Source organism: Rutidosis leptorrhynchoides, chromosome 9 (assembly GCF_046630445.1).
Source record: "Rutidosis leptorrhynchoides isolate AG116_Rl617_1_P2 chromosome 9, CSIRO_AGI_Rlap_v1, whole genome shotgun sequence".
NCBI lineage: Eukaryota > Viridiplantae > Streptophyta > Magnoliopsida > Asterales > Asteraceae > Rutidosis > Rutidosis leptorrhynchoides.
Genome location: NC_092341.1, coordinates 45,869,025 through 45,894,826, shown reverse-complemented (window position 1 = coordinate 45,894,826; position 25,802 = coordinate 45,869,025). Strand labels below are relative to the sequence as shown.

Genomic DNA, 25,802 nt, shown 5'->3' with positions numbered 1-25,802 from the left:
AAACCCGATTACTAGCAACATTAAACTCACTTCATGAGTTTAAATGGGTTTCTCAACAATTTAAATTCAAACCCTAACTTGAATATCAAAATCAAACAATGAAATTCAGAGTTTGAACTTACGAATACTACCACAACGTAGCCGTGAACGAGATGAACAACTTTAAAACCCGAGCTTTGGTGAGAATCCAACTCCTTCTTCTCCAAATGAAGCTTCCTCTCTCTAAAACCCTTCTCTCTCTAGGGTTTGAAGATGAGAGTGTTTGTGGTGTAGAAATTAGGATAAGATGATCAATGGATCAGCTTTGAAGGCTCCAAACCGACCCCAAGTGAAATGACCAAAATTCCCATCATTTAACTCAAAATAGAAAAAGGCTGGAATTCTATCACAGGTGGTGTGCGCGGCATGCTCCCACAAGTGTGCGCGGTGTGCATGATGCCCAAAACAGTCTGTCAGCTTTAATTTAATATCCTGCTTCGCCCACTACACGTACATCACTAATGCTCTATGTACAATCAATATTAGGATCTTACATTAGGGGCTTGTTTTAAACCATATAAGGATTTATTTAGCTTGCAAACTCTATTGTCATTTGGAGAAAAATAGCCCTCAGGTAATGTCGTGTAAACATCTTCAGTTGGATCACCATAAAGAAAGGCATTATTTATGTCAAGTTGAAAAAGTGTCCAATTGTTTTGAACAAAAAGTTTGAGAATGCATCTGACAGTGATCATTTTCACAACAGGGGAAAAAGTTTCCTCATAGTCAATTCCCTCCCTTTGACTGTAACCCTTAGCAACAAGTCTAGCTTTGTATCTCTCAATTTCACCATTAGACTTGTACTTAATCTTATAAACCCATTTAGACCCAGCAGGTTTTCTTCCTTCTGGAAGCTCAGTTAGATTTCAGGTATTGTTCTCATTTAGAGCATTCATCTCACCATTCATAGCATCATTCCAGTGTTGACTCTGGGATGCTTCGTGATAAGATGTGACTGGACTGAAAACATTTATCTTTTTGAGACAGGTTTGAATAGCAGACATAGTTATTTAAGGGATATTTGACAATAGTGTTAATCTCATAATCCATATATTTAATAGGAAATACCCTTTGTCTGTTAGATCTTCTAGGGTTACCCTCTTCTTGATTAGATTGATTTTCTTGATCAAAAACATTTGAAGGATTGCCCTCAGGGGGAATAGCTTCATTCTCTAGTGTTGTAGTGGTATCCTGGCTGCCAGATGGAGAACCATGGTAACCTGAATCACTGCCACTACCCTCACTATCTATTGAGTCTCCCTCTTCATCATTGGGACTTATGGGAGCTTTTGGAGTGTCAAAAACATCAAAAAAGTTTAGGGAATTCAACTCAGAACTTGTGCATACATCATATTCAGAAAACAACTCATTTTTAAAAGGGAAAATAGTTTTATAAAACTTAACATCTCTAGAGAAAATAAAGGATTTGTTATCCAAACTAAACAATTTATAGCCCTTTTTGAAATTTGAGTAACCTAAAAACACACACCTTTCAGATCTTTTATCAAATTTATCATTTTGATTTAAGATAGAAGCATAACACAAAAATCCAAAAGCTCTTAAGTGAGAGAGACTAGGAGAAAAATTAAAAATCATTTCAAAGGGAGACTTTCCAGATAACACGGAAGAGGGTAACCTATTGATTAAATAAACAGCAGTTAAGATGCTTTCAGACCAAAATCTCAAAGGTAGATTAGCTTGAAACAATAAGGATCTAGCAATATTTAGCAAATGTCTATGCTTTCTCTCAACAATTCCATTCTGCTGAGGAGTATAAGCACAACTTATTTGGTGAATTATCCCATTGTTGTCACAAAATTCACTGAATTTATGATTTATGAACTCAGTACCATTGTCACTTCTAATAATTTTGACCCTTTTTTAAACTGCTTTTCAATAAGATTAAAAAAGTTTTTAAAATTGTCAAAGACTTCATCTTTTGACTTGATAAGATAAACCCAAACAGTCCTGGTATAATCATCAACAATTGTAACAACCCGACTTTTTCCGTTAACTCATTTTAACGCCCGTCTTTTTTTTTTAAAATAATATCTTTCGTTATCTAAATTCGTATCTTCCGTTGACTAGCGTTTTAATACCTCCCATTATTTAATTATAACATCTCTTGTTACCCTAGCGTATTCAAATAATTTGTATCGGTTAATTCACGCACCCACTTTTAAACTTGAGGGACTAAAGTTGCCAAGTGGGCAAACTAGTTGACTAGGTCAACTAGTCAACCCACCATCACCACCACTCATTCATTCATCCTCTTCTCTCTTTTCTACTACTTCCATTATTATGCTCTCAAACTCCCAATCCTTAATTCATCATCTAAATTCAATCTAGTAATTAAACATCAAAACAAATTACATATTTGTGATCCTTGCATCATCCTCTTCAATTTGGTACCAATTTCATAGCTTGGGGTAAGTTTTTCAAAATCTCTAATTTTCATAAATTAGACCTTTAGACTTGAAATGGTGTTAATTAGTGTCTATGGCTCATTGTGATGTCGTGTATGTAATTTGTATGCTCGATCTTGTTATTTGGTGTAACTAGCATGAACTTGGAAATGGGTGTGTTTAATCTTGAGTTTTAGGTGACTTAATGTTGTTAAATGTTAAAGCTCATGTATTAAAAGTGTTACTAGCATCATTAGCTTCGTTTTGGTATGTAGGTTGACTTGGAAAAACTTCATTAACATAAATGTTGAATTCATGATTCTTGGTTAGGGTTTGATAAACTTTAAAATGAACTTTTGATGAATTGAATGCTATGAGATGTTATGGGTGAGTGTTTAGTTGCATTGTATGCATAATTACCTTCGAAACGGCATATCGTATGTGTAAATTGGATTCCTGAATCATCTTATGCGTTTTACGAACTTGAAACTTTGATAATGAACATTTAATGATCATTCAACGAGATTTCAGTTATTGTAAATGATGTTTTTGGTTGATGAAATGTGTTTAGTTGTATTTCTCGTTAAATTACCTTTCCAACGATATAAGATAAGTGTTTTGAATGTTTACGGTTCATTAGTTGTGTTTGAAAGAAGCTTGGTTCGTGCACTTGAAAATTTAGCAACAGCACCTGAAACCAGGGGCCTCGCTATAGCGAGCCCTGGTGTGCACAAAATCTCGCTATAGCGAGAATATTTCTGTCCCAATTTTTTTTTTTCAAGTTTCGTTCCCGCTTACTCGCAACTCCGTTTAACATGAAATTTTGCCAACATGCTTATATATGACTACGTTTATATGTGCAATAGTTGGATACCCGAACCGACCCCGTTGACTTTGACATTGACTTTGACCAAGTTTGACTTCTAGTCAAACTTAACCAAACACTTGTGCAATCGTTCTAACATGATTTTATACTTAATTCTTGCATGAAACTTGACACTTGATTCACATGCTATATTAATCGAGCCGTAACGAGCCATAGGACTAATTGAACACATTTCGACCGACCTTGTATTGTAACCGATAATTGATACGACTTATTTGTTTAGGTCAAGACTAAACAACTTTCATTTGCACAACGCTTAATTACAAGCACTTTGGCATGCAACTACGGTGAGATCATAGTCCCACCTTTTCAACAACTTTTACTCTTTAAATTATGGGATGAGAAACATATACGTATCATACTTTTATACTTTGAACACAAGTACGAAAACAAACATTCCACATCGAGTTAGAACAAAAAGCCTCAATTCAATTATCATTAGTTACACTTGCAGGGTGTAAATGTGAACTTATGTTATGTGATCACATGGGCTTGACGAGCCCTCATTCGGACGGTTCGCTACCGTTAGTAGATAAAATATATTTTCGGGTATAGTGTAGGTTCTAACACTAATTCAATGGGGTTCGTATACAGCTAATTCTTGATAATTGGGTGCTCGCGAACACACAACATCTTTGGAATGCAAACGATTTGGATAATCAACTATACAAAATCTTGTGGTTCAAAAACAACGTTTACAAATACACCTATGATTTCACCAACGTTTTTCATTGACAGTTTTCTATATATTTCTAATGTGTGCGAGGTGTAGTACGAAATACTATTATAGCTACTACAAAATACTATTAAATACGCTACAATTTTACACAAGTTATTTATTTATTTATTGAATGGATATACCTAAACCTTGCTACAACACTTATAGGCAGTGTACCTAATCGTAGAGTAGTGTAGTTTTTAGTAAGTCTAGTTCGTTCCACAGGGATCTGCTGAGTTTAACGCTATATTTTTAAACACTATATTTGTATATATATATATATATATATATATATATATATATATATATATATATATATATATAGGTAGTATTATTATTATTATAAAGGGGGGTTTTACCGTTTAATGACCGGTTTGTCGATATTAAAACTTAAGTCACAGTCAAAACCTAATGCAAAATATTAAACTTAATTTAAAGCGTAAAGTGAATGACGATAAATAAAAGTGCTATAATTAAAAGTACGATAAATAAAATGACAATAAATAAAAGTACGATGAGATATAAAATAAAGGAATTATGCTTATTTAAACTTCTGTAATCATGATGTTCGACGTGTTGATTTTAATTTATTACCATGGGTTAATTGTTCTTTGTCCTGGATTATTTGATAAGTCCATCTAATTTTGTCCATAATAGTCCATCGGTGATAATTATAAAGTGCGAGGGTCTTCACCAAATTAACCTTATACCCGAAGTAAAATATTCCAACTAATTGGGGACTTAAACTGTAACAAGGTCTTAATACTTTGTTTAATGAATACACCAGGTTATCGACTGTGTGTAATCCAAAGTTTTAATACTTTGTTAACAATTACACCAATTACCCTTGAATGTAATCCACCCATGTTTTAATGAGTCCATTGACTACTAATCCATCCCCGTGTCTGGTCAAATGAACAATTATTAGTATTTATAAATATCCCGCCCACCGTACCCAGTCAAGCGTATGTGGCTATATATAAATACGTCAAATTATAACCTTTATATTAAATTAACAAGATATCATTTAGCTAGTTAAATATAAAGCCCATTAATAGCCCATAGTCCAATTTCCACAAGTGTCGGTCTTTTGTCCAAACCTCAATTATGGTTCAAAGCCCAATAACCCAGTCTTTAATATTTAGTCCAACATCACGATTACGTCGGCTTAAATAAACATAATAATAACTTAGCTACGAGACATTAATTTAAAAAGGTTGAACATAACTTACAATGAGTATTTATCGCGTAGTGTTACACGGACAGAGTTTCAACTTACAAACTTAAAACATTCGCTACTATAACCTTATCATTATTATTAACTTAATATTAAAATTATAATTATAAAATATAAATATAAATATAAATATATTGAGAGAGTGAGAGATAGTTGATGAAGGTGTACATAATTCGGCCGAATTCGTTGCAATTTATAGGACTTGGCCATCTACAGTACTCCATGCGATCGCATGGATTTATAGCTTCCAGGCCATGCGATCGCATGGCCAGCTGGATCAGACTACTTGCTTGCCAAAAACGTGGGCGGCTTGATTATTAAATAATATATAATATAATATATATAATTATATATATATATATTATATTATATTATATTCTTGTGCATCGTTGACTTGTAATTTTAGCTCTGTTGAGTCACGCGTTGATAGTTGGTTCAGGTCTCAGTTCCGGATTTTTGAACGTCCTTTCGTACGATTTAATATCTTGTACTTTGTGTTCCGCGGCTTGTACTCTTGTAATCTTTAAACGTTTCTCATCAATAAATTGAACCACTTGGATTGTACATTGTACTTTTTAGCGTTTTGGTCATTTGCTTCTTCAAATCATCGAATCTGTCTTTTGTCTTCACCTTTTATTATTTAAACGAATATCACTTGTAAATAGAACAATTGCAACTAAAAGCTTGTCTTTCTTGAAGGATAATGCTATGAAATATATGTTCGTTTTTAGCATTATCAAATATTTCTGCACTTGAGCATTGCTTGTCCTCAAGCAATGTAGAACTTGAATATAACTTTACTAGAATCACTTCTTTATTCTTCACACTTTGTACATCAGTGATTTTGATACGGCGGTATGAACAATGGTAGTAACATTGTAGTTTATAGTCCCACATGACTATGAAAATTTAGATCCTTTAGGAAATTGGATCTTTATGAAAACATTTGATCTTTTAAAAATTCAATCTAGTTTTTACCCCAGATAAGTTTTTCGGAATAACCCTTCACCGGTGTTTGCAAAATATTTTTGTGGGTTTTGTGGGTTTCAGATTTTAAAATTTTAGCTCAAAACTTGCGGTTTTGTGTCACCTACTTGCTAACCTTGTATTAGGAAAACACACGTCCAGTTTACTTGCTCTGTATATTACCTTTCGGTAAACTACCGTCCGGTTGTAAAGGAAAGCGTTGAACAAGCAACTGTTAAGGCAATGTATAATGACATGCTTTTGATTATGGTCCACAATGTGTCAGATGCAATTACTATCCTTTGTAGGAGCAATAGCAAAGATCACCCTATAATTTTTTTCGATCTGGTACAAGGTCCTATCTTTGACCATGCTATGCAACCACCGTTCTTACGGTTGACACCCGATTTGGTTCAGGTGACCTAATAAATTCTGGTGAATTCTTAGGATTTTACGTTCAATGGTAATGAACGCATTGAAAATAGGTTTTCAGAAAACAAATCGGTTTGTAATTTGATCAAAATATTTTCTCATTCAAGCTCGAGTTTAGATATCATCGAATTCCATGAGTTTGTAATTCTCAATCTTTAAAGTCAATCTCAAGGATTGAGTAATATCAGACTTAAATGCTAATTTTTAATCTTTTAAGGAGATTATCCTTTCTTGGAATCTGATTCATTAGTCTTATAAGCTAATTTGCACGGTGCCCCCCATTGTACGAGACAGATCCTCTCATGGTTAGGATAAGTCTGACCACTTGACGACCCTGTTTGATGCTGGGGTCCGTGGATTTCCATCAGATTTTTGAGAAAACCTTTTAAGGTTTTTTCGTAGACTCTACAACTGGTCTAGACGACAACTTCCTGAACTAAATCAAGAAGCGCGTTTCTTTTTCTCGGAAGACTTTACTTCCTTTTAAATTCCATTTATATTACAATAAACTGGGTAAAACTGATTAATATAGTCCAAAACAAAAATATCTTCAATTATTTGTACAAAAATATGTGATATATGTTTTAAATAACTTGGTAATTTTTACCCATACTTGGCTTTTATTTTTCTTTCTATGCCTTTTTATTCTCTTCTATTCCATTTTAAATGAATTCAAGCGTTTTAGGTTGTTTCTCAATTTATGTCCTTTTCGAGGTACCAATAATTTCGGTGTTAACACCTAGTTTTATCGTTCATAAATATGTATAAACATGATTTTGAGTTCATTTAGTTGAAATTTTTTTAAAATTTTACTAGAAGTGGGTAGTCAGTATATAAGACTAGGGATGTTCTTTATTATCAGAGAGCACTAGATTCTAATACAACTACTGCTTTACTAGTATTTTAACGGTGGCTATTAAACCAAGTGTATAAGTCAAATGTTTAAAACCGAAAGAATTTAATCCCGTCCCACACTTAAGATCTTGCAATGCCCTCATTTGCAAGAAATCAGTAACAATTTAAATTATTGAGGGTGATTAGCGTTGAAAAATGATTAAATTTTACCAAAGTTTCCAAACATATTGTTGTTTGTTTGAATGATAAATGGTGCACTTCATTTGTTCATTCCTGTAGTTGTTATTTCACATATTTTTTGCATCTTGTCGTTAAAATTAATAGCTTTTTCCGAACTTAATGTCAGTCTTTGAAAGTGCGTTGTTTTACCCTGTTGTGTATAATTCACAATATACATATAATACAAATATAAACATGCATGGTAATTTGAAATGGGACTTAATATCCACTTTCAAATTATAAATATGAAATATTAGTAACAAAATAATAAAAATGTTAAAAATTACATAAAAATATCAAAATATTAAATGTTTAAACATAAATAGATAAAAATGATAAAAAGATAAGAAATCACCAATGGAACTGTATCAATCTGGATATGGATTCCAGTTCATGTCATCGCTCGGGTTCCATGGCTGGTGATAGGTGTTCTGATTGGCTTGGTTGGGGTTGCACAGATTAAAGGGTGGTCGCATATTAGGCTGATGTGGTGGATAGTATGCAGGTCGAGTCGGAATGTAGTTATATGGTACCTGATATGATAGCTGGCTCATGATCTGGTGCTGATGAATGGCCCATCTATCATGATGGCATTGCCTGGATTGTTCGTACACATCCGCGGATCTCCGCTGCTCATATTGATGATGCCTAGCCTCGTTACTCATTTTCACCTCATCTATACGCTGGAAGACATCAGTATAACTATCCCTAATGACATCCCTAATGTCATCTGCTTCCTCCATTCCTTGTCCGAACCCCTCTCTACCTGTGGATGGGTGACATGATATGGTAGTGGCCTATTGTGTCTCCGAGTTAGTACCTTTGTACCTTGATAAACCGATAGACCTATAGTCTCAGCTTGTCCCTCAATCTCGACCATCAGGCCCCCTCGATATTTATCTACACCTAAATACTCTCCAATGAGAGTAACAAAAATGCCTCCTCCTATTATTCCCCCCTCCTGTATACCTTCCACCATTTTGGATAGATAATAACCAACACAGTAGGGGATGTTAACAAAGCTTCTGGTATTTCGAATGCACTTGAGGTAGAATAAATCGTTTAGGGTCATTTTCTCCTTGTTTCTATCTCTTTGTGTAATCAAGTTCGCTAAAAACCTATAAATTACGTGAAGCTCTACTTTGTTAATATCTAAATAGGAGTGTCTTCCACCCCGCCTAAACTCATTAAAGTTTGACATACGCCTTCATATGGCATTAGCGTCAAAATATCTATCTACCCTTTCACCTTCATAAATTAAAGCTGTACAATCAGGTGATAATAATTCAGCGGGGGTGTAAATCTGTAAAGCCCTAGCCATGTCCAGCATAGACATCCTGTACATCCTACCTCCAAGTAAAAATCTAAGAAAAGTCCTATCATCTATCCTATCTACATCCTTATTTAATGATATAGTACTCATTAATTCAACACACCACTCCTTATATACAGGCCTACGAGTGGTAAACAAACGTTCCCAATCGGGAAAAGAAGAGTTCCCATACCTTTGGATTAGTAACAGCCTAACTGAGTTAGCTAGGTTGACTTCTTCCAAAGGTCTCCAATCTATCACCCTTGGTACCTCCACATTTTTGGTGTAAAGCTTAAATTTATTACTTTGATACGTCGGGTAATCTATCCAATTTCGCTCAAATCTTAGATTGGGATGTAATTCCTGTTCATGAACTCTTGAGTTTATTATTAACTGATGAGGCGGAAATTGTACGTAGGCAGTAAAAAATTGTAGATTCGGTTCATAATATGGTAGGTGTTGATTATGATGTTGCTGCTCTTGTTGTGGCTCAGGCTGTGGTTCTTGTTCAGGTTGTCTAGACAATGATGCACCGTTAGTATTGGTATTTCTCTGCAAAATACATTAAACACAAAATTTGTGCATCCAAATATGCATTAGTGTTAGCAAAATAACAAATTAAAACAATTACAATAACATGTTTAATTCATATTAAACTTATACACATTTTCATAATTTTAACAATTCTACATTTTTTCAATAAGCATATATGAAAATGTATATAATGTTCATAAGCATTCAACTCAAATAACATGTTAAAATAACCATTACTAGCAATTAAACAAGTTTCAAATGGCAATTATATCAAATTAATCAAGTTCATGAATTTTAGACTTAAAAAGTCCACTTTGATGTTCAAAAATCATGTTTAGGATCAAAGTTTTGATCATTTAGTAACCTAAACATGTTACACTACTTAATTTAGCAATAATTCATAGCAAAAATCGGCCATAAACTGTTTATATCAAAAAGCCCAAATTGCTCAAGAACACAAACCCTAGATTTCTAAAAATTTTGAAGTTTAAGGCTTCAAATCATGACAAATAACATCAATCTAGGTTATATAAGCATAATATACTAATAATTTAATGCTAATTAAGCTAGATATCATCAAAATTAAATTAGGTAAAAATTTGCTCAAGAACACTATAATTCGAATTAAAGAGTGTTTTAGGGGTGGAATTGTTACGTTTTTACTCCCCAATCTGAATAAACGCATGATTATAGCTAATTGTAGTGACAAATTTCGTGAATTTTGGTTGAGAAATTGGTGATTTTTGAGAGTTTGCATGTGTATTTTCGTGGATATGTGTGTGTTTTTTGTGAGACAGAGAACAGCTCGCTGAGCTTTTGATCCTGACCAGTTTTCTGTTACCATGCGACTGCATGGTTTCTAGGCACAAACCCCATGCGATAGCATGGGGTGTATTTTCCTTTTTTTATAAACCTTTAACTAATAAAATAATTACTTAAATAATTTAAAATTTTGTTTCTTTTTAGATTGAGGTCGTTTCGGTACGTTTACCTAGTTCGTCCCTCGACAAAATTTTAAAATTTTTCATTTTAAAGCGTTTGTTTTAAAAGAAAATATTTTTTTGGGTTTTTTAATGTTTTTGGCATACTTTAGGTCAATAAAATTAAAAATAATGATAACAAAATTTCTCGTCCCGCCCTTGGGTAAAGAAATTTTGGTTCAACGACCTAGTCTTCAACTCACGACGAATTTTAGAAATCAATTTTTAACTTAATAAAATAAAGTACATTTTTTTTAAAATTCACACCAAACTTAAATTTAAAATGCACATTAATAAAATTTCATATAAATATTATTAATATTTAAATATATTAGTTTTACAAACTTCAAATAACATTATTATATATTAATTTTAAAAACAATATAAAAATAATAAAAATAAAAATCTTTTTGATCTTTTATCCCACTTTAATCAATCAAATATTAACAAAAATATACCTCCCTCTTTTGGGTAAAGTAATTTCGACTATATTACCTAGTTTACTCCTGACGAATTTCTGAAATATTTTGAATTGATTGATTAAAGATATTTATACCTTATGAATAAACGGTAAATTTCGCAGTGATGAATTAAATTTTTGTCTGATATCAATAATTTCGGTTTATTATACCTAATTTTATTGAATATCAATTTAATACTTTATAGCGAACGATTCAGCGTTTATTAACAAAAGGTTAAAAGCAATAAATATAAATAAAATAAAAACTGTACATCCTTACCTATGAGATAGAATTCTCAGAGACCTGCTTTAGTCGACTCATAGGAGAGTCGTTTGATTTGATTTTCCATTGCTACATAAGCGTAACCTCGATTTTTCAATAACTTTTCTTCTAAACATATGAATGGTCCTTCTTTGCATAAAGTAACGAACTCGGTATTGGAATGCGTTTGATTGTTTGAACATTTCCCTTCATGTGACCATTTTCCGCATTTATGACATCTTTCAAGGTGTCGTGCTCTTCTTTTTGTTGTAGATTTTAATTTTCCTTTACCAAAATGAATCTTATTATGATTCTTCCTGAGTTCTTTCCTTACTTCGTCCATTTTGCCTCTTATGAATGATACCAGTTCACTTGGGAAGGTGTTATTATTACATTTAGTAATCATAGCATGTAGTAGTAGACCATGGTTCAGATCAAAGGAATTCTTCATCTCGTAAAACCTATAAAACAAAAATTTAGAATGGAGGGAAAAGACTAGTTCTTTAGGGTCTGCTAGGGAAAGACCATTCGGATTCCATTTTCGAGAACTACACGAAAACATAAAATCTAACTCTAGACAGCATTATATTATCCTTTAAAATATTTGAATCTCCCCACACTTAGTTAATTGTGGTATCGAACTTGTGATTAACTTCATTATCAACTTCCATCGGATCATGTATGTAATGTTTAACTCTGTTACCATTAACTTTAAATTCAATCCCATTTGAATTTATTAACTCTATTGTTCCATATGAAAAAACTCTTTTGACTATGAATGGTCCAGACCATCTTGATTTCAATTTTCCAGGAAATAGCTTGAATCGTGAATTGAAAAGAAGGACTATGTCTCCTTCCTTAAATTCTTTTGAACTTCTGATTCTTTTATCATGCCATTTCTTCGTTCTTTCCTTATAGATTAACTAATTTTCATATGCATCGTGTCTTAATTCTTCTAATTCGTTTAGTTGACCTAACCGTAGACGACCAGCTTCATGCAAATCAAGATTACATGTCTTCAAAGCCCAAAATTCTTTGTGCTCAATTTCTACTGGAAGGTGACATGCTTTTTTGTAAACAAGTTTAAAAGGTGTGGTGCCAATTGGAGTTTTGTAGGCTGTTCTAAAAGCCCAAAGTACATCCTCCAATTTCATGGACCATTCCTTCGGATTTGATCCTACAGTTTTCTCTAGAATACGTTTTAAAGCTCGGTTGGTATTTTCAACTTGTCTACTTGTTTGTGGATGATAAGCGGTTGAGATTTTATGAGTTACTCCATATCTTTTGAGAACTTTCTTAAGTTGATTATTACAAAAATGAGTACCCCAATCACTTATTAAAGCTTTCGGTGTTCCGAACCTAGCAAAAAGACGTTTTAAGAAGTTGACTACAACTCGTGCATCGTTAGTTGGGAGAGCTTGTGCTTCCGCCCATTTAGATACATAATCAATGGCAACGAGAATGTAGAGATTATTATGAGATTTTGGAAATGGACCCATAAAGTCAATACCCCAAACGTCAAATACTTTACATACTTGAATGACATTTTGTGGCATTTCATCACGTTGACTTATTTTTCTGGCCCTTTGACATGCATCACAGGATTTACAAAGAAGGTGTGCGTCCTTGAAAATAGTAGGACAATAGAATCCAGCGTCGTAAACTTTTCTTGCTGTGAGTTGAGGCCCATAATGCCCTCATGTTGGTCCTGTGTGACAATGGTTTAAGATTTGACTAGCTTCATCCCCGAATACGCATCGGCGGATTATTCCTTCTGGACAACTTTTAAACAAATGTGGATCTTCCCAGAAATAGTGTTTTATATCACTAAAGAATTTCTTTCATTTTTGGTACGACAACCCTTTTTCAAGGAATCCACATACTAAGTAGTTTGCAAAGTCTGTAAACCATGGAATTTCACTATAATTGATTTTCAAGAGATATTCATCAGGAAAGTTATCTTGTATAGCCGATTATGACAACCCGGAAATTTTCGACAAAATTTAAACAAAATCTTTACATGATTTCATTTAAATTCGATCAATACCGACGATTCACGAACAATTATTTGTAAATAATTACGTATTAGTATTATTATTAATATTTTTTTAAACAATATTATCATTAATTATTTTTAACATTTACAATCATTATTATTATTATTATCAATTATTATTATTAATAATTATTAATATCATTAATATAAAACTAATATATTATTAATATTATTAGTATTAACACTTCTACTAAAATTATTAAAGATTATTATAAATATCATTATTACTAATACAACTTATTATTAATAATACAACTTATTATTATTATTAATAGTATTATTAACATTTTATAATGAGTATTATCATTATTATTAATTATAATCATATTTATCATATTTATTATTAATATTGTCATATTAATATTAATATCATTATTTTTATTATTATCATTAATAATATTATTATTTGTTATTATTATTATTAGGATTATTATTATTAATATAATTATTATTATTAATAAAAATTTTAATCAGTAATATTAAAAAAAACAAAAGAAACACTAGATTTACCTAATTAGGTCAAGCTGTTTTTTTAATATTTTTTTACTAATTGTGATTTCGAAATCTGCTTTGTATTTTGAATTCCATCGTGATTTTCTACTTTAATTTTTTTTATTAATCGTGATGAATATTTGTTTTATTCTACTGGTTATAATCTTGTATTCTATCGACCTGCAATTGCTTTATAAAACTCGATCAATCCATTGTTATGGGATAACAGTCGACTTTACAGCTCCATCATGAATCCCTTTATTTCAATTCAAATTAAAACAGAAAGGCCGTAACCTCTGTTTCTTTTACATTTTCAAAAACCTTGAATTCGAATCGATTTTCAAAAACTGTAAATGCTATTGTGTTAGGAATCCTTCATTCATACTATCTGTAAAATCCCATGTTCTAATTCCTTCTATCAAGTTCAAATTTTGAGGTCAAAGTTTCTATTTCAAAAAGTCAACTGGGTGTTCATCGAGAAATTCGGATTCGTTGTGATATTTCAAGTCAAATTAATGAATGAAATAGTTTCTATGAGTGATTTAGGATATATTTCATTCAGTAATCGTGGTCTATAACAGTCTCAAAATCAAAATCAAGTATGGAGTTCATACGTGTTCTTAAAGGTCTGTTTCTGATTAAATTCCTATTTGCTTGTTTAAATTAATTCAATCAAGCATTATTAATCGTTTTTGCTTGATAATAAGACCCAATCCTAATCAGAAATTGGTTGTTTTAATTGACTGGAACTCTGGTCGGCTAGCTATAGAAGAAGAAAAGAGAAACAATTAAGATACGAGTTATATAAATTTTGGGGAGATATAAACCAGATAAATTGATACGGAGTAATGGTTAAGAGTGTTAGCGGGGTAATGCGAGGTCACGGGTTCGAGCCCTGTTCGGGGCATTTATTTTTAGAAAAGCTATAAAAGGTAGTTTCTTTTCTCATTATTATTATTATTATTATTATTATTATTATTATTATTATTATTATTATTATTATTATTATTATTATTATTATTATTATTATTATTATTATTAGTATTATTATTATTATTATTATTATTATTATTATTATTATTATTATAATTGTTACTAAAAAGATTATCATTATTATTATTTTGATTTTAATCGTTATTATTATTATTAGTATTATAACTATTATAATTATTATTATTACTAATAAAAGTTACTAAGTATTATTAGCATAATTAAAATTAAAATTATAATTACTATTATTATTGTTACTACTAAAATTATTATTATTACTAGTATTATTAGTAAGTATTATTATTATTAATATTATCAATAGTATTATTAAAAATATTACAAATTTTATCATTTTAAATATTATTATCATTATTATGATTAGAATTATTATTATTATTATTATTATTATTATTATTATTATTATTATTATTATTATTATTATTATTATTATTATTATTATTATTATTATTTTGAAAACAATACCAATTATTATTACTATCATTGTTATTATTATTAGTATCATTTTATATTTATAAGTATTATTATTAATATTATCATTATTATTATTACTAATATGATTATTTTTATTAGTATTATTATTATTAAAAAGTATTATCATTATTATCATTTTTACAAAAATAAACATTTTTGCTATCATCAAGACTATATTATTATTATTATTATTTTAAAATCTTATTATGATTATTATTATTTTTACTACTAGTATTATTATTGTTATTACAAAATGATACAACAATTTATTCATTATCATTATTAAAAATCATTTTATCAAACAAATACTTATACATAGAATATATATATATATATATATATATATATATATATATATATATATATATATATATATATATATATATATATATATATATATATATATATATATATATATATATATATATATATATAGAAATATATAACAAGTGAAATAATATATATAAACTTATTCGATTACGAGTATATGTGTTAATATATATACTTGATATAGGTTCATGAATCCGAGGACAACTCTGCACTTGTTCAGTGCCATCATACACATAATTACTACAAACTATCGTATCGTACCATGAGTTTTCATAGCTCCCTTTTTATATTTATTTTTGGGCTGAGAATACATGCGCAACTTTTGTAACTGTTTTACACGTTAGACACAAGTACTCAAACTTTTATGCTATATACATGCTTTGTCATGCTAAATCCCTACCGTAATATCGTTAATTGCTGAGGTATAAGATGAAAACTTAGTTATTGTGAGTAGCGCTACTGAGAGTGACGTCTCTAACTATTTGACTGATGGTCTTTGGTTACATAATAATGATTCAACGACACTGACAGTACAAGGTGTCACAGGGTAACTTTTGTTTAGTCGCGATATTAAAAACAGCAACTCTTTCGATTGATATATTTGGTATTAATTAACTTTAAACTGAAATCTTGTGGTCTAATGCTATACTGAACTATTGATTTATGATAAACCTATGAACTCACTCAACCTAGTGTTGACTTTTTAAGTATGTTTATTCTCAGGTACTTAAATATTTCTTCCGCTGTATATCTGCTGCTTTGATGATGATTTATTGCCATGCTTGGAGTCTTCATGCATTACTTACCAATTCATTTAAAAATATTTAATGCTCTAAATACAATGTAATCTATTTATCTTCCGCTGCAAAACTCAATAAAACGTTTCATATAGAGTCGTTCTCGTTTATACAACTGTGATTTGATATAATTAGTCACAAATACCCCAGGCCCTATTTGGGGGTGTGACACCGATTCATTTAGAACTTCTAATTCAGGATTTTCAAGACGAGAAAGATGATCAGCTGCGAGATTTTCTGCTCCCTTTTTATCTTGGATTTCAATTTCGAACTCTTGTAAGAGTAAGATCCAACAAATTAATCGTGGTTTGGCATTTTGTTTCGAAAATAGGTATCTAAGAGCATAATGGTCGATATAGACCACCGTTTTAGCTAGAAAGAGATATGAACGAAATTTGTCAAAAGCAAAGACAATAGCAAGGAGTTCTTTTTCAGTAGTTGTGTAATTCGTTTGTGCTCCTTGTAACATCTTACTAGCCTAATAAATAGGTTGAAATCGTTTTTCAATTCTTTGACCTAATACGGCTCTCATTGCAAAATCACTTGCATCGCACATGAGTTCAAATGGTAGATTCCAATTTGGAGTTATCATGATCGGCGCATTAGTGAGTTTTTCTTTAAGAATATTAAAAGATTTGATGCATTCTGTGACGATCGCTCCAAATCCATATGGACGAACACGTCATTCATCGATTTCATTGCGAGGTATTTGACCTCTATATTATACGTTTTGTAAATATTGCATTCTTTTGAAAAGGCACACCATAAATGAATATTTAAATCAAAGGTTTTCGACATCTGATGATTTCTACATATAGACAATCACCGTAATATAATAGTTTACATTAGTACTTCTGTTGACAATGCAGTCAAAATAAGATACATGGTGATGATTTGGTGAATGCAACGTTTCCTTGAAAAATATGCCATGTAAGACTCCATGCACATAGCTTGTCTAACATATAAGCAAACAGCGGAAGACTTCTAGGGAACATGAGAATAAACATGCTAACAAGTGTCAACACAAAGGTTTGTGAGTTCATAGTTTTAATATTTTGCATAATCTGTACATAAAGGTGGATCACAAGATTTCAGTTGTTTCATCCAGAAACGTTTATCAAAATATTCTACAAGATTGAGCACCCTGGTAACTAAACTTTAACGTTATAATAAGTACCCCTGTTTTAACATACATGCAACCAACATGTACAATACACGTAATCCAACGTGTACTAAACTCAAATAGCATACGTCTATTTTATAGTTCAGGCTAGGGTTTCTATACCTGGAACAGACGGGGATGTCAAGCCCTATGGATCCATATACAACTATTCGCGCCCACCAGTTCTTATAACCGGCAGCTACTAGTTACCAAAGCTAAAGAATTTTCGGTTCAAACTCGGTGTAGAATTTTGTATGTACTTGTATCCATTGCGTTTAAAATAAAATGCATGTATTCTCAGCCCAAAAATATAGATTACAAAAGCAATTAAAAAGGGAGCAAATGAAACTCACCTTAGCAGCACATAAAGTCGTTCACCGAAATGTGACCGAAACTCATAATACCAAATAACCGTAGATCTCAACGTATCAATATTGTGATTCAATATTACAGGAAAGTACGTAGACGCAACAGAGATGATAAACACTAGGTTTAACCTTTGACTCATGGTCATAACCCCCAAGCAATACCCATAACCTTCATAGCTATAACCCATAGTTTCCTTAGCTCTATCCCGCTCGAAAACCCATTTCAAAAGTGACCCGCTCATGGCCTCGTCGTAGTATTTTATGTACTAATACTACTAATAATAATAGGATTAATAATAATATTAATCTTAATAATAATAATAATAATAATAATAATAATAATAATGATAATAATAATAATTTAAATAATTTAAATGATACGTAGTAAAATGAATGGGGAAAGAAACTGGAACCAGATTGAGCTTTTATAGATGTCCTGAATCCCCTGCCATGCGATCGCATGGCTAATGTGAGGGGATTCCATACGATCGCATGGATCCCTTTTCCAGCTCACACATGTATTTTAACTCTTCCTCATCGACATATTTATTTATTAATATATAATATATATAATTTATATTAATTAATTATATATTATATTATATTCTCGTGCCTAGTTAACTTGTAATTTTTGTTCCGATAAGTCGTACGTCGTCACACGACTTATGTCCCGGTTCCGGTTTTTCGAACGTCCTTTCGTATACTGAGAAAACTTTTACTTTATGTTTCGTGAGTCGTACCTTTATCAAAAATTAAACTTAATCATTGATAAACTATGTCACTCGAAGTGTAGCTTTAATCAATTAAGTGTTTTGGTTATTTGCTTCTATGAAGCATCGTCTCGTAGTATATATATATATATATAGTAGTATATATATATATATATATATATATATATATATATATATATATATATACATTTTCATTTTAAAATAGTGTTTTACTATAGCAAATAGTGATTTTCGAAAACACTGTAGCTTTTCGGGTACTGTAGAAATTCGAAAATACTGCAGCAAATTAGTGTTTTACTGGTTCATCTTAAATGTTTTAGTTAATTTATCTAAATATCAAACGAATCAATAATCGAATGTTACTATCATTTACTAAATAACTTGAAATCATATATATATATATATATATATATATATATATATATATATATATATATATATATATATATATATATATATATATATATATATATATGCACATTAAGTTATATATATATATTGTTCGTGAATTTTCGAGAACAGTCAAAGAATAATTGATTACATGAATATAGTTCCAAAACTTTCGTGACTTAACATTACAGACTTTGCTTATCGTGTCGAAAATATTAAATCATATCGGGAATTTGGTTCAAAATAAGTCGAAATTTTCCGGGTCATTACACATTCTTCTGAAAAGATGAATGGAGCATCTTTTTCTAGGAGTTTGTTCATAGGAGTAGCAATTTTAGAAAAATCTTTTATGAAATATCGATAAAAACCGGCATGCTCTAGAAAACTCCTAACTCCTCTAACATTGATGGGATGTGGAAGCTTAGTAATTACATCTACTTTAGCTCTATCCACTTCAATTCCTTCACTTGAAATTTTATGACCAAGAACGATGCCTTCTTTAACCATAAAATGGCATTTCTCCCAATTAAGTACTAGATTTTATTGCTCGCATCTAATAAGCATTCGTTCAAGATTAACTAGGCATGATTCAAAAGTATCACCGAAGACTGAAAAGTCATCCATGAAAACTTCCATGCATTCTTCTATCATGTCGTGAAAAATCGCCATCATGTACCATTGAAAGGTTGCAGGGGCGTTGCAAAGTCCAAATGGCATGCGTTTGTAAGCAAAAGTACCATAAGGTCACGTGAAGGTGGTTTTCTCTTGGTCCTCGGGTGTGATTGGAATTTGAAAGTATCCAGAGAAACCGTCAAGAAAACAATAGTAACTGTTCCCAGCTAACCTTTCCAACATTTGATCAATGTAAGGTAAGGGAAAGTGATCTTTTCTAGTGGCGTCATTTAGTTTTCTATAATCAATACAGATACACCATCCTGTTACAGTCCTAGTAGGAATAAGCTCATCTTTTTCATTTGTGATGACAGTGATGCCACCCTTCTTAGGTACGCATTGAACTGGGCTTACCCATGTACTATCAGAGATTGGATAAATTAAACCTGCATCGAGCAGTTTAATAATTTCTTTCTTAACAACATCTTGCATATTAGGATTTAGTCTTCGTTGGCGTTGCACATATGTTTTATGACCTTCTTTCATAAGAATTTTATGTATGCAATACGAAGGACTTATGCCTTTAATGTCATGAATCTTCCATGCAATAGCTGGTTTATGAGCTTTTAGCACAGAAATGAGTTGAGATTTTTCATTTTTCGTAAGAGAAGACGAGATTATTACAGGTAATTCAGATTCACCATGTAAATAAGCATATTCCAAATGGGTTGGAAGTGGCTTTAACTCTAATATCGGTGGTTCTTTCATCTATGATTTTTATCGATATCTGTCTTCCTCTTTCAGCATTTGAAGTTCTTCTGTTGTTGGTTCATATTCATTAGCCATGAGTGTAGTTAACATTTCAGCTTCATCAATTAATTCAGTTCTTTCTCCTAAGGAACATACTCCCATTCCTTGTAATTCGGGAAATTATTGTAACAATTCTGCATGTGAATCTATAGTTTGAACATAATAACATGTATCATCTGCAGATTGTAGTTGTTGCACGGCTCTATCAACAGAAAAGGTAACACTCTCATCCTCTATACTTAGGGTCAGTTTCTTACCGAACACGTCTATTATTGCTTTAGTCGTGTTTAAGAATGGTCTTCCTAATATAAGAGGAACTTGAGAATCTTCTTCCATGTCCAGAATAACAAAGTCTACTGGAAATACTAAAGTACCAACTTTAACTAGCATGTTTTCCATTATCCCTCTAGGATATTTTACTGATCGATCGACTAGTTGTATGCTTATTCTTGTTGGTTTCAATTCTCCAAGGTCTAGTTTAGCGTATAATGAATACGGCATTAAATTTATAGCCAATGCTTCTATTGAACTAAGACTACCCAGAAAACATGGAATTGTGAAACTTCCTGGATCTGAGAGTTTTTCTGGTAGCTTATTCAACAGCACTGCAGAACAATTAGCATTCATTGTAACAGCCGAGAGTTCTTCCATTTTCCTTCTATTTGTGATTAGATCTTTCAGGAATTTAGCATATCTTGGCATTCCTGAATTCACATCAATGAAAGGAAGATTGACATTTATTTGTTTAAACATATCCAAGAATTTGGATTGCTCGGCTTCAAGTCTTTCTTTTCTCATTTTACTCGGGTAAGGAAGCGGTGGTTGGTATGGTTTAACATAAGGCTTTGCCTTAACTGTGTTATCTTCATTAACCTTTTCAACTACCGGTTCTGTTTCCTTCTCTTGATCAGACTGTGGTGCCTGTGTAGTAGGAATAGAGTCATCAGAAAGTACAGGTATTTCAGGTGGTTTAAGTGTTATACCACTTCTTGTGGTAATGGCTTTAGCTGTTTCATTTCGGGGGTTAGCATTTGTATCGCTAGGTAGACTCCCCGGGTTTTTGTCACCTATCAACCTTGCTAGGTTACTTACTTCTTGTTCGAGATTTTGGATTGAAGCTTGTTGATTTCTAAATGTTTGAGCATTTTATTCATTCGTTTGTTTCTGAGATGTGAAAAATTGAGTTTGAGATTCAACTAGCTTCGACATCATATCTTCTAAATTTGGCTTTTTATCATCGGTTTGTGGTGGTTTATTTGAAAAAATAGGTCTTTGCTGATTGTAAGTATTATTAGATACTTGTTGATTACTAGGACCTTGTTGGTTGTTGTATGGAATATTTCGGTTATAATTCTGATTTTGATTGTAGTTTGGTCTTGGCGGTTGATAATTATTTTGATAATTATTTCCAGGCCTTTGGTTCATGTATGAAACATTCTCTCTTTGTTCCATTGTTTGTTCAATACTGAGATAATCTTTTGTCAAATGTGGTCCTCCGCACTGTTCACAACTAATTCGTATTGCGTGAATATCTTTAGTCATCTTTTCCATTCGTCTCTCGAAAGCATCTAGCTTTGCGGAAATGGAATCAAAGACATGGCTAGAATTGGCTCTAGCCGCTTTAGATGAACGAACAATATCTTTTTCTTGATACCACTCATATGAGTGGGAGGCTGTATTATCAATAATTTTGTGAGCTTCAGTTGCGGTTTTCTTCATAATGGAACCACCAGCTGCTGTGTCGATGTCTTATCGTGTAGCAACGTCGCAACCTTGGTAGAATATTTGCACTATTTGATAAGTATCTAAACCGTGTTGAGGACATCCTCTCAACAACTTTCTGAATCTTGTCCACGCCTCATATAGAGTTTCATTTGGCTTTTGCGCGAATGTAACAATTTCTCCTTGAAGTCTCACGGCTTTAGATGCCGGAAAGAATCTTTTAAGAAATTTCTCAACTAAAATATCCCATGTGTCAATCACCCCTTCAGTTAACGATTCTAACCAATCTTTGGCTTCTCTCTTTAAAGTCCAGGGAAATAACATGAGATAGATCTGTTCATCCTCAACTTCTCTAATTTTAAATAGAGTACAGATCCTATTAAAGGTTCGAAGATGTTCATTTGGATCTTCTTTTGCCGTACCACTAAATTGGCATTGATTAGTTACCATGTGTAGAATTTGTCCTTTGATTTCATAATCTGGTGCATTAATGTCTGGTTGAGTAATTGCATGACCTTGGCCCGTGCGTGTGGCTCTCATTCGATCTTCCATACTTAGAGGTTCCTGATTTTCCATGATTGAAATTGTTGAATCTGAATCACTAGAGGATTCTGATTTAATGGTTTCTTCCTTGACAACCTCTGGTTGTATGATTGGTGGTTCCGGAGGAAATATTAGTGGTTCAGGATCTCTGAATTGTCCTTGAATATTGATAATGCTAAAAACGAACATATATTTCATAGCATTATTCCTCAAGAAAGACAAGCTTTTAGTTGCAATTGTCCTATTTACAAGTGATATTCGTTTAAATAATAAAAGGAGAAGACAAAAGGCAGATTCGACGAATTGAAGAAGCAAACGACCAAAAAGCTCAAAAGTACAAAATACAATCAATGAGGTTCCAATTATTGATAAGAAACGTCTCAAAATTACAAGAGTACAAGATTCAAAACGCAAAGTACAAGATATTAAATTGTACGCAAGGACGTTCGAAAATCCGAAACCGGGACCAGAGTCAACTCTCAACGCTCGACGCAACGGACTAAAAATTACAAGTCAACTATGCACATGAATATAATATAATATATAATTAATTCTTAAAATTAATATATATATATTATATTTAAAAACTGTCGGCATAAAAAAACAAAGACTTTTGAGTCTCCCCAGCTGGCCATGCGATCGCATGGCCTGGAGGAAGAAACTCCATGCGATCGCATGGTGCACAGTTCCAGCCCACATGCCTATAAAAATCGAGCTTTGGTGTAACACAAAACATATCTTTTTCTTCTCCTCATTCATACGTAGTATATATTTATATTTATATTTTAATTTTAATTTTAATTTTAATTCTAATAATAAGGGTATGTTAGCGAATGTTGTAAGGGTGTAAGTCAAAATTCTGTCCGTGTAACGCTACGCTATTTTTAATCATTGTAAGTTATGTTCAACCTTTTTACATTAATGTCTCGTAGCTAAGTTATTATTATGCTTATTTAAAATGAAGTAATCATGATGTTGGGCTAATTACTAAAATTGGGTAATTGGGCTTTGTACCATAATTGGGGTTTGGACAAAAGAACGACACTTGTGGAAATTAGACTATGGGCTATTAATGGGCTTTATATTTGTTTAACTAAATGATAGTTTGTTAATTTTAATATAAAGATTTACAATTGAACGTCCCTACAAATAACCATATACACTCAATCGGACACGATGGGAGGGATATTTATATGTACGAATAATCGTTCATTTAACCGGACACGGGAATAGATTAATAGCCACTAGAATTATTAAAACATGGGTGAAATTATGTACAAGGACACTTGGCATAATTGATAACAGAGTATTAAAACCTTGGGTTACACTCAGTCGACATCCTGGTGTAATTATTAAACAAAGTATTAAAATCTTGTTACAGTTTAAGTCCCCAATTAGTTGGAATATTTGACTTCGGGTATAAGGATAATTTGACGAGGACACTCGCACTTTATATTTATGACTGATGGACTGTTATGGACAAAAACCAGACGGACATATTAAATAATCCAGGACAAAGGACAATTAACCCATGGGCATAAAACTAAAATCAACACGTCAAACATCATGATTACGGAAGTTTAAATAAGCATAATTCTTTTATTTCATATTTAATTTCCTTTATTTTATATTTAATTGCACTTCTAATTATCGCATTTTTATTTATTGTTATTGTATTTAATTGCACTTTTAATTATCGTGCTTTTTAATTATCGCAAGTTTATTTTATCGCACTTTTATTATTCGCAATTTCATTATCGTTATTTACTTTACGCTTTAAATTAAGTCTTTTATTTATTTAATATTTTACATTTGGTTTTAACTGCGACTAAAGTTTTAAAATCGACAAACCGGTCATTAAACGGTAAAAACCCCCCTTTATAATAATAATATTACTTATATATATATATATATATATATATATATATATATATATATATATATATATATATATATATATATATATATATATATATATGTATTTTTATAAATTAAACTAATATAGCGTTAAGCTTTGATTAAAAGATTTTCCCTGTGGAACGAACCGGACTTACTAAAAACTACACTACTGTACGATTAGGTACACTGCCTATAAGTGTTGTAGCAAGGTTTAAGTATATCCATTCTCTAAATAAATAAATATCTTGTGTAAAATTGTATCGTATTTAATAGTATTTCCTTGTAAAATTTAATAGTATTTTATACCCTTAGCTTTGACATCAAGTATTTTTGGCGCCGCTCCCGGGGAACTTTCTTGCTTAAAAGCCGGAAGCGCAACGCTAATATAAAAAAAAGATTTTTATTTTTTGTTTACTTTTATTAAAATACGCTTTTGTAAAAATACGTTTTATATATTCGAAAATATAAAAAGAAAACAAAAATATAAATATTTTTAAGAGTTTAGTAAATATTTAAGTTTTATAAAGTTTCTTTATTTCTATTTTTTAGTTTGTAAAAATATAAGTTTTATTTAATTTATAAATATATTTTATAAATATATTTTACAGCAAAAACAGAAAAAAAAAATATATTAAAACTCGAGTCCGGTACTGTAGCAGCCCACTCTGTGGCCCGAAACCCTAGCCCATGCGATCGCATGGCCGGGTAGCTTAGGACTCATGCGGTCGCATGAGCCCGTCTGACACGCCACAGTTGACTGCAACCTGCATTAATTACGAATTATAATTATTATTATTATATTTAAACCCTAATTAGGGTTATATATTATATAATTTAATTTAGTGTTATTTATTTAATTTGTATTTTTAGTTTAATTAGTTTATTTAAATTGTAAAAATTAATAGTTTTATTAAATAAATAATATAAAAATAATATTTTTATAAAAATTGTACTTTTTACAACTTTTAGTATATTTTTATATTTTATTTTTTTAATTGTTTTTAGCGTAATATTTGTATTTTTCGCTCGTATTTAGTTTTAATTCATAGTTTTTGCCATAGTTATTTTTATTTCTAGATTTTTAGGCTTTGCCGTAAAATCCC

The 25,802-nt window shown here is 31.4% G+C and overlaps 1 protein-coding gene across 1 annotated transcript in view; it reads right to left on the bottom strand.

The window, feature by feature from the left end:
* Positions 1–521: 521 nt before the first annotated feature.
* The window catches only part of LOC139867999 (uncharacterized), a 91,540-nt gene continuing 66,259 nt past the window's right edge, over positions 522–25,802 (bottom strand). The window contains exons 4-7 of the mRNA XM_071856341.1: positions 1,529–1,675; positions 1,108–1,447; positions 941–1,013; positions 522–886 (exon numbers count right to left, since the gene is read on the bottom strand). Of these exons, the coding sequence (XP_071712442.1) occupies positions 522–886; positions 941–1,013; positions 1,108–1,447; positions 1,529–1,675 (925 nt within the window). The remainder of the gene's footprint in view (positions 887–940; positions 1,014–1,107; positions 1,448–1,528; positions 1,676–25,802) is intronic.